The sequence below is a fragment of the Notothenia coriiceps genome, unplaced genomic scaffold, assembly GCF_000735185.1.
Source record: "Notothenia coriiceps isolate Sejong01 unplaced genomic scaffold, NC01 NC01_scaffold00021008, whole genome shotgun sequence".
NCBI classification, from domain to species: domain Eukaryota; kingdom Metazoa; phylum Chordata; class Actinopteri; order Perciformes; family Nototheniidae; genus Notothenia; species Notothenia coriiceps.
Window position 1 is genome coordinate 47,408 of NW_011353709.1, and position 15,083 is coordinate 62,490.

Consider the following 15,083-nt stretch of genomic DNA (forward strand, 5'->3'; position numbering starts at 1 on the left):
GTATTACTATTTTGGCGATTAACTAAAATATAAATTATATTTGATGCAAATTTGGTTATATTTAAGCTTTTCCAAAACTTTGGGAAAAATATTGTTTTCCAAAACTTTTCCAGGGCCTGGAATTAGCATTTTGAATTTCCATGACTTTTCTAGGTTTTTAATGACCGTAAGAACCCTGGTATTCCACCATGAAGTATTGCCTTACACATAAAAGAGTAACACATTTGCCCTAGGTCACTACGTCATTCCTCTTTATGAACCGGGGCACTGTTATGTAGTTTATTTTGAATAAATCCCAAATACACCAGCCTTCTACTGTAAATACCAAATGTGTATTAATCCCAACAAGAAAAAGTCCCCGGCAAAAGCACATTGTTATGCCGGCTGGATTTACACTCTCCAGCTGTATTAGGTCATGTTTAAACCTTGTGGTAGAAATCAAAGCATGTATTACTAAACTGAACAAACCGTTTACATCCTCAATAGGAATGAATGGGATTGGGGCTGAGTACAGAGTAGTGGAGACAATGATTTAGACGTGCACTAATGCAATGTTGATTTTGGTCTTTTCAATGGATTCGTTGAGAATGTGAAAAATATAGATTAATGCAAGCCTTATTCTGTAAGTCACAGTTCTCTTCAACACCAACAATCATTGATGAACCCCTTCAAATATCACCCTAAAACCCATCCATTTTAAAAGTGAATGAAGAAATAATCAGTTTTGATGATTCACAAAAGTAGCCTCATAAAGACAACCACCCCACTTCCAATGATTCCTTTTAATTCAAGCTCCATGAGCCACCATCCCTCCAGTTTCACTATACATTACATCCAAGTAGAAACCATTCACTCTCCTGTTTAACACCTCATCCATTCATGAACACATTACCCACATCTGCTGGTGCCCATCACTCGTTGCTCTTACATAAGGACTCAATGGTCAATGGGGAGCTGCGGCTAAACGGTGGATTCCAGTTCTGCAGCGCCGCCAGTCTCCATCAACATCTCCGTAATTATCAGAGGTTTCCCTACAGTGTATCCAGGGTGCAGGAAGCACAGCGAACAGAGCTGTACGAGCTGATCAGACTCACACGCTGCTAATTGAGAGCAGGCATGTGTGTCTGCATTTGATCAAAGAGTGCAACAATTCTGCACAAGTAAGGAACCATTTTGACACTGAGATAATGGGGAGTGAATTTAAGAGACACACATTGAAGAGAACATTTTGAAATACAAGCATTGGGATTATCTTAGACTTGGTTAATAGTGCTGGAGGAAATTATCTTGAACCCTCCTGTTGTCTTCGGGTCAAATCTGACCGATTTACTACTTTCATCAATCATAACTTTTTTGTTTTACATTCGATTGCATTAAGGCTTTATGATATCTTTCAAAGTAGACATTTGAACATATGCAATTGCTGATCACCACTTTCATTGAATTTTGGATGATTTAGTCAACTTTGTAACACCCATGGTGTTCCCGGTGTCACAGACACACACACACACACACACACACACACACACACACACACACACACACACACACACACACACACACACACACACACACACACACACACACACAGATCAATTTGACACATTTCCCGCTCTTATGTGCCCATCCCCCCACATGGATCACACCTGGCACACGCAATACATGTTCAGTGTCTATTCTTTGTATATTTACTGCAGTTGTTCATGTATACCAGTAGTCTGATACAATATGTACAGTTTGAAAGGGTGTTAAATTAAATTTGGTGATGATTAATGGTTTTTGTGTTTATGTAATAGCAGTTAAAACAGGAGCGGTCAAATTTGACCACGAACACCAAAGCAAGGGGGGAAAAGGAAGACAGTAGGAGGGTTAAACAGGTTTCTGTGAGAGCATGTGGTCCTTACTATTGCCTGCTTGTAAATATTTTTGTGGCAGACTTATTCGCTTTTACCATTGCTCTGGATAAAAACGTCAAACACAAATGTGGGTTAATTCAATTTTGAGAAGATGTCAATTTTTCGAAACGATGATAAACTGCTCAGGCTCACTGATGTTCTTACATATTTAATGCTGTAAAATGCCATGGTGATATCCCTCTGATCGTGGGTGGGGTCGAGTGTAAGCTGTCTTAATTAAAATGTTTTTATGCCTGTGGGTTTAAAGAGCAACACCACGTTTTTTTGGATCTTTAAGAACTAACAAGCAGTGCTCGAAGAACTACTTAGATTTTATACTTGAAAAATAGCATTACTCAATTGTACAAATATTCTGTTACAAGTAAAAGTCAAAATTGTACTTACTAAATGTACTCGAAGTACTCAATAAGCGCAATGCCCCATTTCAGAATCAAATAGATAACTTGATAATGATTATTGATGCATTAAAGTGTCTGGGAAAGGTGGGGCACACACTGCTGGATTCTTTAACCAATGTTATGTCAAAGATGTATTTATTAGTTTACTTATAATCTGAAAATGTATATTAACTGAAGCTGTCAAATAAATGTAATGGAGAAAAAGTAAAATATTAGCTTCCAAAATGAATAGGAGTAGAAGTATAATGTTGCATACAATGAAAATACCCAGTTAAAGTACAAGTACGTCAAAATTGTACCAACCTTAAGTCAATTTATTACATTCCACTAGTTGTAATAAGGGCTCGAACACTTGATCTTGTTAGCAGCAATGATATTGGCTTTTTATACATCCAGTTATTTCCTGTGGTAGAAAACTCAATATATATAGAGAGTATATAGAATATATGAAGCCAGTCAAATAAAATACTTTGGCAGGACATAAAGCCAGATGGCCGTACAGGGGGACACCAGTGGTGCCAAAATGTTGCCACCAGAGTGGTTAATGCCATAAGCAGGATCCCCTCTCTTACAGCTACCAAACAAAAGGAAAAACAGCGTTAACCTGCCCTGACATCCTCAACAGTTCATACTTGTTCTTTTAGACATGGCTGAATAATCCCCTACACAAACCTCAGTGCCCAAATTGCCCAGATTTCTCTCAGTTAGGAGAAATTGTTCAGTCAGAGCCAAAGTGTATTTATTGAGATTTATTTTTTCGAGATTCCTGTCATTCTTTGTTAACATTTAGGGCTGGGAGACGTTCCTGTTCAGCGTACACAGAAATACAATGAGACGTGCAGCCAGCATGGGCCACTATATTTGAGGTTTAGAGTCTGATAGAAGCTGGCATGAGGGCCCGGAGAGTCTAAATGTGGGCGGGGTCGAGGGTAAAGCAGATTAGAGAGACCACAGGACAAACTGGAAAATGCTTCTGTGAAAATGTTGGCACTAAAAGAACAAAAGACGCCTCATCTTCCTTTTGTAGTGATTAATCTCTCACTTTCAGTATTATGCGTGAACATATTCCACATCTTGAATTACACACAGACACTTTTCCACATTTGCGTGCCTTTAAAAAACAAAGGGCAAAGATAAACCTATTTTCTTTCTTTCAATGCACCTGTCTCTTGAGATTTAAGTTGATTTTATGAGGTATTAGGCTTTCTATGTGACAATGTGGCCTATTAAGAACACACAATCACATTCATACTCCAATAGCTACCCAATCAGAACTGTAATGCTGTTATAAACTCTAATAACATCAAAGTCTCCTTGGCTGATTAACAACTACCTTGTTTTAAAACATGTTACAATTGTGGAGTCATGGGTAGTGAAACACAACCTTAAAACATCCCACAGGATATTTCAAACTAGGCAGTGAAGCATCCAACTATTGCCCCTCTAATAACTAAACAAATCGTATTAAATGGTGACACTGACCTGTTTATTCGCTGGTGTTGCTCTGATTTTTGTTCCCGGTCAGGAGTGAACACCATGTTGAGGAAGGTGGCGGTGGCCGCGGCCTCCAACCCCCACGTGGAGATCCGCCAGGACGGAGATAAGTTCTACATCAAAACCTCCACCACCGTGCGCACCACCGAGATCAACTTCCAAGTCGGGGAAGAGTATGATGAGGAGACGGTGGACGGAAGAAAATGCAAGGTAGAATCAAATCAGTACTGCTAAAACACATATTCAAACACACTGATACTCAATTGGTTATACACTTTACAGTTTAGAATAGGAGTCACACTCGCAGCTTGAAGCGCCACACTGTACCTGTGTGTTTTAGCTCTTATACAACAAACATACTGTGTGTTTTGGATGTTCATATGTATTTCTCCTGATGTCCAGGCTGGCATTGTTTCCCTTCTTTCTGTACTAACTATATGAACCAATTCTGACTATTTAGGCTATAATGACAAAGGTTGCATGGCTGTCACCACCGCTAAGCTAAAGGCAGCTAATGTTTGGTATGATGATGTTTAGTTTTTGATTGTGGTTTGGGTAAAAAAAAACGTTGTAATTATGGTTAGAAACAGATGAGGCTTAGGCTATGTCTTCACAATGACCAAACAAGACAATGTGTGTGTGGACAGGTAGCCTACAGAGAAGGTATGATTAAGTCACAATCTTAAATTCCCTGCAAAAAATGTATCATTAAAATCTATAAACACATTATTCAGTTTTAACAAAGGGAACACTTAATCCATAACATCTACTTAACATCTACACATATGTAAAGTAACCTGTATCTTTTCACTTCATTCTGTATGTGTGTGTGTGTGTGTGTGTGTGTGTGTGTGTGTGTGTGTGTGTGTGTGTGTGTGTGTGTGTGTGTGTGTGTGTGTGTGTGTGTGTGTGGCCTAGCATTACTAGACTTGTGGGGACCTAAATCTGTTTACACAGTCACGTGTGGGGACTCGCCTCCCTTATGGGGACATAATGGAGGTCCCCATAAGGGGAATCATTAATTTTAGGGTGAAGACTTGGTTAGGTTTAGGGTTAGGGTTAGGGTAAGGCATGTGTTGGTTATGGTTAAGGTTAGGATAAGTCTCCAGGAAATGCATGTAAGTCAATGTAATGTCCCCTGAAGTAATGTATACATGGTGTGTGTGTGTGTGTGTGTGTGTGTGTGTGTGTGTGTGTGTGTGTGTGTGTGTGTGTGTGTGTGTGTGTGTGTGTGTGTGTGTGTGTGTGTGTGTGTCAAAGGTCTTCAAAGCTTTACGCACGCTATTGTTGATGAGGGTTGAATGAAAAATTAATACCTTCTCACAGTTTCATCACTTGGTATCATCCTCACGTCTGAAGCTGGATTAAGGGCAGCTTCAGTTGGGAGGAGACTTTCTCTCTGAACCTCTTCAGGCCCTGAGGGGATTTCACACCCTGAAAGACAGTCAGATAGACAGGTTAAGAAAGTAGGCTACTCTTTAAAAAAAAATATTTTCAAAGTCTTCTGAACTTTCTGAACTCATTACAAATTCGGCTAAAATGACTGTAAAATGTGTAGAAGGAAATTCAAATTCAAATAAAGTGTTGTGACACAAAGACTGTGCTATGTTACATGTAATGAGAGTGGCTTCTTAAGACACCTCTGATATGATCTCAACACTGAGACTTTTATGTAACATGTGAGGTAGGTAGTATCAGATAAAGTTTTATAATATGTAAACATATTACGATTACATTCATAAAGCTACCCATCGTCTGTCATTACATATTGTGTCAGAGCAAGAAGTCTTTTCACTCATAACTTTCTAAATTGCTTCGTAAAGTTAATTTCTTTATAATAAGCCACCTATTGATGTGACATAATGTATATTGCAACATCATAAGGAAGTCATAAAGAAAGACAAACAAGTAATCAATCATTATGTTTGTTGAGCAGAGGTGTTAGAAATCTCTAACTCTAGCTTTCCCATTTGAACGCAGTAGTCAATTCCCCTCAACTATGTCATTGTCTAGAAACAATGAAGGAAGTCAGCGCTCCAAAATGAAAACTTGCTGCCACTGAGTCACTTTTGGTAACGAGATATTTTGCCATAATAATCCAGACGCTGACATCTGCTTATCTCTATACTGCATAGCAACCTGTGTCTGAGCTAGAGAGAAGATGAGTGTTGTTTAGTATCAGTGAGGTCACACGGCGGGTAAACAACTCAAGATGTCAAGATGAGTTTACTTGATGTTTCTGCTGCGACTTGCTGAAGTGTCCTTGAGTAAGAAACTGCAACGCCTTACACAAAACACTTAAGAGAGCTAACAGGCTGAAGAGTTTCTGTTTCTCTGCTGAAATGTATGAAAACAGAAAAGTTGCGTCCTGGAGAATTCTTTGGAAACAGAAAGCAGTGATATAAATGCTTGTGGAGAATAAATATTTCACATTGAAAAGGGAAAAATGTGTAATTGCGTGCAAGCACTACTTAAGATTTCATCCAAAAGCCTGAGATATTGGAGATATGTGTTTTCTTGGAACCACAAAGCCCCTCTGGTTATGTGAATACATAATTAATTTAGAGTGGATCTCTTTTTTACATTTATATCAACATGCATCGTTGGAGTTTGCAAAACAGCATTCAATAATACCTGAACAGTACATTTGTCTTTATCTGTTATTTTTAAGGGTAAACTACGTGTTGCAGTCAGGGCGACTTGACCTATTTCTGCTCCTAGGAGGAGACAGTGTGGGTGCGTCTGTCTGTGCCCTGGGGCATGCTGGGTACTGGGCAAGGCTAGACATGACGCGCAGAGTGGCTTTGTGATGCCACATGACGCCTCAAGACAACTTGTCATCACACATTTGCCACATTTACTTGTCGGGGTTGGAGCAGCAGCCTCACAGAAGGTGTTTGAACAGTGACACTGTCTCTTTGCTGCAGCACACGGGAGGGAAATACATTTAAAGATGTTATTTAAAGATTATGAGGTTCAAGAGGCTTTAAGCTATTATCGAAGCGTTGAGCCAATTTATAACTCGGTTATTGGCATAAACTGATGTATAGTCATCAGATGGCCAGAACAAATCGAATTGAAAGATAACGTTGCACCAAATCTGCGAGATGTGTTCAAATGTCGTTAAAAACCAAATGTATAGCAGATTTAAGGAAAGATGTGGGATGGAAAACCAAAACAGTGAGCTGAAAAAAGCTGAATTAAACAGAGTATCTAAGAGTTGGTTATTTTTTTGGTGGGTTTGTCAGTACAAGTGAAACATTTCACATGGCATCATTTTTAAATTAGGAGACTTTGTTCAACGAGCTACATTCACTCCACAGTTCATCTGATGTGGATGCAAACGCCCTCATATTGAAGCACAGAGCTGCCGGCGTCACAGACCTGTAATACTCCTCATGTCTGTCTGTATAATAGATTTTGTTTTATTACCAAGAAGATTTATGGAGGTGGCTCTCAGCAACAAGCATATTGGGCCCTTGTGTTGCAATCATATGCAAGAATGGAGCTGAACCTGCAGGAGGCAGCGCCCACTGACACATGTGCCATGTGGGTGGGGGGGGTGTGTGTCGGGTGTTGGCGGACTCTCAGTCAGGCAGGACAGCCCTCAGTGTGTTTGGGCCTTTGTGGTTAAAGGGATTACAGGCTGAACTGTGCCTGGCAAAGAGCAAAGGGTAGATTAGCTCTGCCATAAGGTTACAGAGCTCCAGTTAATCTGAGTGGTGGGATCAGACCCCCCCCCCTCTCACTTACTGGAGGAGACAGTGATACGAGAACCAGAGGAACAGACACTAATTGATTGAAGAGAGAAAGTCATGATAAAGTGATTTACCTGATCTGAAGTGTGGAGGTTTATAGGTGGCAGACAAACATGAGCACAAGAGATGTTGCTGTCTTGTGAATTGTCAAGTAATAAAACAGTGTTTGAGGTGGAGCTGTTTTTCCTCTGCACTGCTCATCCTAATTTCCAACATACAAAAAATCCAGGCAAAACAGAGCCGTTGCTGTTTGCGTTACATGTACAGCAGGGGTGTCAAACTCAATTCCATCACAGCCACATTCGCATTATGGTTGCACTCAAAGGGCCGGTTGTAACTTTAAGACTATATAAAAATACATATATAAATATTTAATATATATAATGTATTATATTACTCATCGCCTCTGCATTGGATTATTATCGGATAGGGTAATAACTTCATAATTAACTACGTCTGAAAGCAGAAGTCTAGAGCAAATAATTTTAAGTCTCTTCAGTGTGCATGTCACAAAATGATTTTAAACGACATTTTGAAAAAAAAAGTAACATTTTGAAAAAAAGTCAAATCTGAGAAACAAAATCTAATTTGAGGTGCATTGTGCTCCATGTATGGGGAACGTGCTTCTGTAAATCGCCATGTAACTGTATAACAAATATATTACATTCTTTGCAAGCTCTTGTGGGGCCACATAAAATGAAGTTGCGGGCTGGATTTGGCCCCCGGGCCTTGAGTTTGACACCCCTGATGTACAGGCAAACATGGCAGAGATGTCGTGTGAATAAAGATCTGAAACAAAGCTTGTACATACAAATATTTGACTTATCCACTAGAGAGTTGCATTACATTCTGAGACGAAGGCAAATAATGCATTTAGCCCCAACAGGAGATCCTGTAATGTAATATTTGAGGTAATATGTGAAGCTCAGACGCCTCAGTGAGGATGGAGGTAAATGGATAAAAGTTATGAATGTATTTTCCAGAACAGCTGCGACTCAAGCGAGATTTCAAGGGTGTCATTTAACATGGAACGGCAGGAACATGCCGACGGCAACATTTAAAAATAATCTGTTGGGAGAAGAGATTAGGAAGACTGATGCTTTGGACTGATTCTCATATGCAGGGGGAAACATTTGAAGTGCCCTTTGCAGAATCTGTGTCCCATTATTTTAAAGGCAGGAAAAGTCTTTGTCATTCGGTCTGCTCCTCGAGTTATTTTGAAGTCACGCAAGATTTAAGGCAATTGAACGGACACAATATATTGTCTCTGACATCATCCATTGTTGGACGTGACATATAACTGCAGTTATATTGATGTGGTTGCACCTGTGGTTGCACCTGTGGTTGCCTATAATTGATTTTGAATTGTTTCCAGAGTATTTTTTTAAACATAGACTGTGTACAAGAATTTCACGTAAACACTGCAACATAACCCTTTCTTAGAGTACAGTTAAGAAGCCTTGAGTTAGAGGGTCGCCATCTTGGTTGATTGGAGACAGAACTGACCATATTCGGCATAGCAACATAAGCTAACAGCTAATGCTGGCTAGCTTGGTTAGCACAATACCTCCTTAATATAACTTTTTTTTTTAAAACTATGATATTAATTAGGATAGCTAGCAAAACACATAATTAAAACAAACTTTGCCGGAAAAAATGAATAGCCATCTCTTAGAGCACATGTGTCAAACTCAAGGCCCGGGGGCCAAATCAGGCCCTTGGTGGATTTAATTTCGGCCCGCAGGATAATTTCTAATTACTATTAGATCTGGCCCTCCGGTATATTGCACGCACACCTTCACTCAATCCTGAGGGTTTCCTCAGCTCAGAGCCTGAGCCCAAACATTGATGAACTTGCACCCAAGATGAGATGCCAAGTATCTGCTTGAGCTAGCATCACAGAGCAGCACACTGAGTTTACATGGATGTTTCCTTCTGCACTTTGATTCTTGAGACAACAGGGCATGTTTGGTTTTTTATTTGAGGAAAATAGTTTTGTTGAAGCTGTTGTTGGGCTTTGGAAAAATGTAATCATAAGAAATGACTCTGGAAAAGCTGCCGATAGAGCCATAAAAAATTAATGCAACTGATTATTTAATGTTTAATGTTGTTTTTATAGGCAATAATTTAAGATTAGTTAGTTCCAGGTTTAATATGTGCAATAAGTTCATTTCAATAAGTTTTGCAATAAACATTGAACCAGTTCGGCCCTCGACTAGTAGCCTACCGGTTTTTTTATTTTGGCCCACTGTGTATTTGAGTTTGACACCCCTGTCTTAGAGTATCGTTCAGTACAACTGTACGCTGATCAGCGCATCTGTAAAGCTATCCAGAACAGGAAACCACACTCAGTTAGCAACACAACCTGGAAGCTACAAAACATTTTTGGCTAGCGGTTTTCGTTCAACTGGATGAGGATATATACATTTTCCACTGACATTTTATTTATTAGTTACACTACTCTTATTTGTTTGAAAAGGATTCTGTAGTTACATGACAATACTTCTTTTTTCTATGCTTTAATTTTGATTGAGAAACAGAAGAAAAGTTTAGGTAGAGCTACAAGAAAAAAGACTGCAACAACCAGCAACGGGGCTGTTGTTTAAAAAGAAATATACCCCAGAAAGTCCTTTCTCTTTAAGGGAGAAATGAAACAAATATTGAGGCATATATCATAAGAGGTAGCTTCTTATGGAAATCCATCATTTAGGAAGTGGTGAATTTTGTTATGTTTAATGTTCTGTAATGTCAGAGAAAGACTTGCTGAAGGCACTTCTGCATGTCTTCACCACTTGTTTGTTGCATTTTTCACTTGTTTAAATACGAGTTGATTCGATAAAGAGCAGCTGTTCCTCATAGTTTTGTCCTAAGGCACGCTGAGAGTTGGAAAAGTGATGAACAAGCGATGACTTGAGAGAGGTAATGTGATCAAACTGTGGGAAGAGATGAGTCCAGGAGGGAGGGAGTGTGTTATTTTTTAGTCAAATCCAAATTAACATTTTTAAACCAAGCAGGAAATGAGATGTTCTCCTGACACACTGTTTGTGTCTGATAAGCAACGTAAGTCTAAGCGACTGAACAAAAGCCAAAGGCAGCAGATGTTCAGATAAATAAAAAAGCTGCAGAAACAAACTGGATTGGTAAAAACAAAACAAATGGAGGATACATTTGTCTTGGTCTCAAATGTGTGTGCACAAGCTCTCGTGTGTAATCTGGAAGCAAAAGACGATGTGTGAGAATTAGTCTTAATGTGCAACAGAGAGAATGAGAGAAATCCATCCAAGTCAGAGGCTGAGACTGATGCTAACGCTAAAATGGAGCCGTAGCTAATCGACTCTTTGGGTTCTGGCTTTATTCGAAGAAAAAATCAGAGGGAGAGCAGCAGAAAAGCCCTGCTGTTGTTCAGCTTGGCAAAGCCTGTAGACGGCAGCCTGCAGGGATCCATGATGGATTTGCTTACCTTTGATATGGTGATTAACAGTTGCCTATGAGAAGCTGGGGCTGCTGCTCTGCGAAACACAGAGCAGTTGTGCATAAATTATCAAGTGAATTGTCTGAGCAGCATTACAAATATGCAAGAAAATGCTGGAAGAAATATGTTTTTTAGAGGCCTATCCAGACATTAATTTAGTTGGATATTAATGTTATGTTTTGATCAGATCCAGGCTTTTGGAGTGGGATCACTAGCTTAAAATTCTCTGGTGATGGTTTGAGGGAAAATAAAAAAGTTTAGCAGTGTGGGAAAACATAATCAGAGCAACATAAAGACAACACTTTGGAAATAATTAAACAGAAATGTGAATAGAGAACTAAACTTTGGGCCAAAGACTTCACTGGGAAACTGTGTCATCAGACAGTTGAGGTAATGACATACGAGTGTAGTTAATAGACCCTAAGCTGACCAATATGATAAATACTCTCTGTAACCACAAATAAGAGCAACAGGGTCACGTAGTGCGGCTCCTTTAAGAGTTATTAGTCTGAAAGTCTGAGCAGTTCTGTTGATCTCATTTGAAATATTATCGAAGCTAATTACCAGACGGAGGGGAAAAGAAGATGTGTTTTTTCAGTCTGAGTCTGCTTAAGACTCCACTGGAAAATAATATATCATATATGAACCAGGCTCATTAGGAAGTGACAGATGTTCAGAGGTCCTTAAATACTTGTCATAAGATCTTATGCTGGGCTTATGCTGCAATATTATACATGTTTCTATTAGCGATGGATGGTATGATTACCTGTATGTGACATGTGTTGCTCATAATGAAAACACGGAGCATTTGCAGTTCCAGTCACCATTTTGGAAACAGATGTGACACGAGATGGTGCAAGTCTCACCAAACACTGAACAAGACGGCGAACAAACATATTAAATTAAACTTTAATAAACTGAGAACACACTTATAAACCTCAAAGATATTAAACACAAACACGGATTGAAACTAGACAACACCATGTGGTGAAATGTCAATCAAAAGGTAACCCCGCCCCTAAAGCGCTTCATGCTTCATACATCTATTTTAGACCACATTTTACGAAATGAATAACATGCTGTAATGAAGAAGATTTGACGCAAGCAATTGAGATCATAAACTAATCATAAAATGTTAGTGAGGTAATAAATCAAGTGAATGGTAGGGTCAATTTCTTATAGACCTCTTTAGAATCTGACCTGAGTCGTCCCAAGCAGGCTATTTTATAAGATTAAAAAAAAAAATGCTTGTTCACTTCTGCATTGGCTTTACTTTACAGTCCAGGGGGGTTGCAGCTTTGATCTAATGAAGAACAAACAACTTGCATAAAAAAATTGGAACAGCTGCAAAGGGGAGCTGTAGATTCAGGAGATAAAACTCTATAAGCTCATAATTACGAGCGACCGTGCTTACATGTTTTGCTTTACTTCGTCATATTAAAAAGCTCTAACTTGTCACCTTGATGCAGAAGTGTTGTCAGGATGTATCAGTACGCTTTGACATCACTGTTGGTGCACTTACGGCCCATTAGGTGACCTTTTAAAGGACATGCGTTGCTAACGTGTTTTTACCTTACTGACCTCAGAGTCTCTCTCTCTCTGCAGAGCCTCGCCACCTGGGAGACGGAGAACAAGATGGTCTGTAAGCAGACTCTGGTGGACGGCAACGGCCCCAAAACCTACTGGACCCGAGAGCTGAGCGGAGATGAGCTCATACTGGTGAGCGCACGGAAATGACTCATCTTCTCGATGAAAGATTGATGCTGAGGAAAGTGAAAAAAAGGCAAAAGCATCAGTAGATAAATTAAATCTTGTTTCAGGGTGAGGACCAACAAAGACTAGGCAAAAAAATATTAAAGTGCTTGCCCCATGATGTTATGTTAAAGGTCCCCTATTATGCAAAATGCACTTTTTGATGTCTTGTATACATAAATATGTGTCCTGCATGAGCTATGGAGCCAGAATCAGCACTTCGCTAACATGGCTGAAATAGAGAGTATGAGGCATGGATAGAATGGGTGATCTGTGACATGTTTTTTATATATCTGAGACCTATAATATATGCCTAAAAATAGTATAATAGGAGACCTTTAAGCACAAGGAGTCTAAGATCTGATGGGTAGCTAATCTGTATGGTTGGTCTGTTACATGGCTTGTTCCCATGGAGACCCTAAAGACATCAGTTGCATTAAAATGGGATTTCACGATCAGCTAGTGTACTTGAAATGTTTTAATGAAACGAGGCAGGGAGTCACCAAGGAGATTCATCCGTAAGGGAAAGGAGAGGGCCCGTTTCCCAAGGAGCCGAGCTTTCATCCACCCCGCGGAGAGATGTTGAAAGGAGAACAAGAGGGAGCTGCTACGCTGACATCGCAGTAATACCCCCAGTATTTAGCCAGATTAATATAGGCACAAGTCAATGGGTCTAAAGCCCCTCGAACGAAGTGCAAGAGAGCCGTCCAAGTGAGGAAGAGTTCTCAGGGACTCAACGGCTTTTTCTCTCTCAGCGCTCCCACGCTTTGCTCTGTTGTTCCTCGAGTACTTGTGAGATGAATGTCCAAAAGGCAAGAGCTCTTAACAACAATACAGAAGGTGTAGCTACTGAAGAAGTAAACACAGGATGTTTGCAAAGCTTTATAATACAAGCCAGAATTTCAAGCAGCTTGAGTTGTATCTTCAATGCTAATCTCAATGCTAAGGTGGGAAGTAATGGAGTACAAATACTTTGTTACTGTACTTAAGTACATCGTTCCTGTCCTTTCTACTTCATACATTTTGAACACTAATATCTGTACTTTCTACTTCTCACATTTTCCAAACAGGCTGGTTCCTTTAGTTTGAATGTGTGTTTGTGTTATTATTTAAAGTCATTGCGTGCCTATTGATTTGAACACGATCCGTGTATCCATCATTTCCTGGTCTTCTCTAAAGAAGAGGGACCAATGAAAACGTTGTCATGTTGCCGTTGGTCACCATGGAAACATTCATTAGCTAACAAGGAAACTATTGTTCTGTTAATATAAAGGGAGGTCAGGTACTCTTTAAAACAGATGCTAGTTATGGGTACTTTTTACTTAAAGGGGACCTATCATGCAAAATGCACTCTTGTACGTCTTTTATACATGAATGTGTCCCCGGTGTGTCAGGGAACTCACCAAGTGTCAGAAAACACAACCCTCTCTCCTCTCCTCCATACCCAAATCTCTAAAAACGGGGCTGATTATTATTTGAATTTTTCTGACGTCAGAAAAGGGGTGCTGCGCCTATATCAGGGGAATGAGAGACCGCTCGAAAGCGCTGGAGACGCTGTAGTACATATGCCAGGCCTATAAGTGGCGCTGTAGTCTGCCACAAAAGCAGAATCAGCCCTCTGCAAAAACAGGGCTGGAAAAGAGCAAATAGAGCGAAATGAGGCATGGCTAAAATGCATGATCTGTTTGGTATTTTGAAAAAAATACTTCACAGACATGTTTTATATAGGTATGGCCCTACAATATATTATTCAAATATAGCATGATAGGTCCACTTTAAGTACATTTCAAAGCCCATACTTCTTTATTTTTACTTGAGTAAAGAAGTTTAGTCAGTACTTCTACTTTACCAGAGTATTTTTAAACACGAGTATCTGTACTTCTACTTGAGTAAAGGATGTGTCGACTTCTGCCATCTCTGCTGCTAACCCACTTGAAGATCATTGTTGTTTAGAGAAAGGCAGAACAGATTCTAGTGTTGGCGTGATCAAATGTGTCACAGCGCCTGCCTCTCTGGTGACACTCCGCCCTGGAGGAGCTGATGCATGCAGGCACTAATTGATCTGTGCTTCTCTGCTCTTCTCACCTCTGTCCTCCCTGCTGTTACACCGTCAGAGTAACCCCAGGATAGATCGTGTTGACAGAGCAGCTTGTCGAGTCCCAATTTGACCTTTTTTCTTTTTAGTATTGGCACAGAAAAGCCCGTTATAAGATAGGTAATTGGTTTTGCAGCTTGTATTTGTTGTCCTGTCAACACTAACAAGTACATCTTCATCGTCATGATTTACCTGAGA

General features: G+C 39.8%; 1 protein-coding gene across 1 annotated transcript in view; it reads left to right on the forward strand.

The window, feature by feature from the left end:
* The window catches only part of LOC104953048 (cellular retinoic acid-binding protein 1), a 14,532-nt gene extending 1,732 nt beyond the window's left edge, over positions 1 to 12,800 (forward strand). The window contains exons 2-3 of the mRNA XM_010779967.1: positions 3,840 to 4,018; positions 12,644 to 12,800. Of these exons, the coding sequence (XP_010778269.1) occupies positions 3,840 to 4,018; positions 12,644 to 12,775 (311 nt within the window). The 3' untranslated portion in view covers positions 12,776 to 12,800. The remainder of the gene's footprint in view (positions 1 to 3,839; positions 4,019 to 12,643) is intronic.
* The last annotated feature ends 2,283 nt before the right edge of the window (positions 12,801 to 15,083 follow it).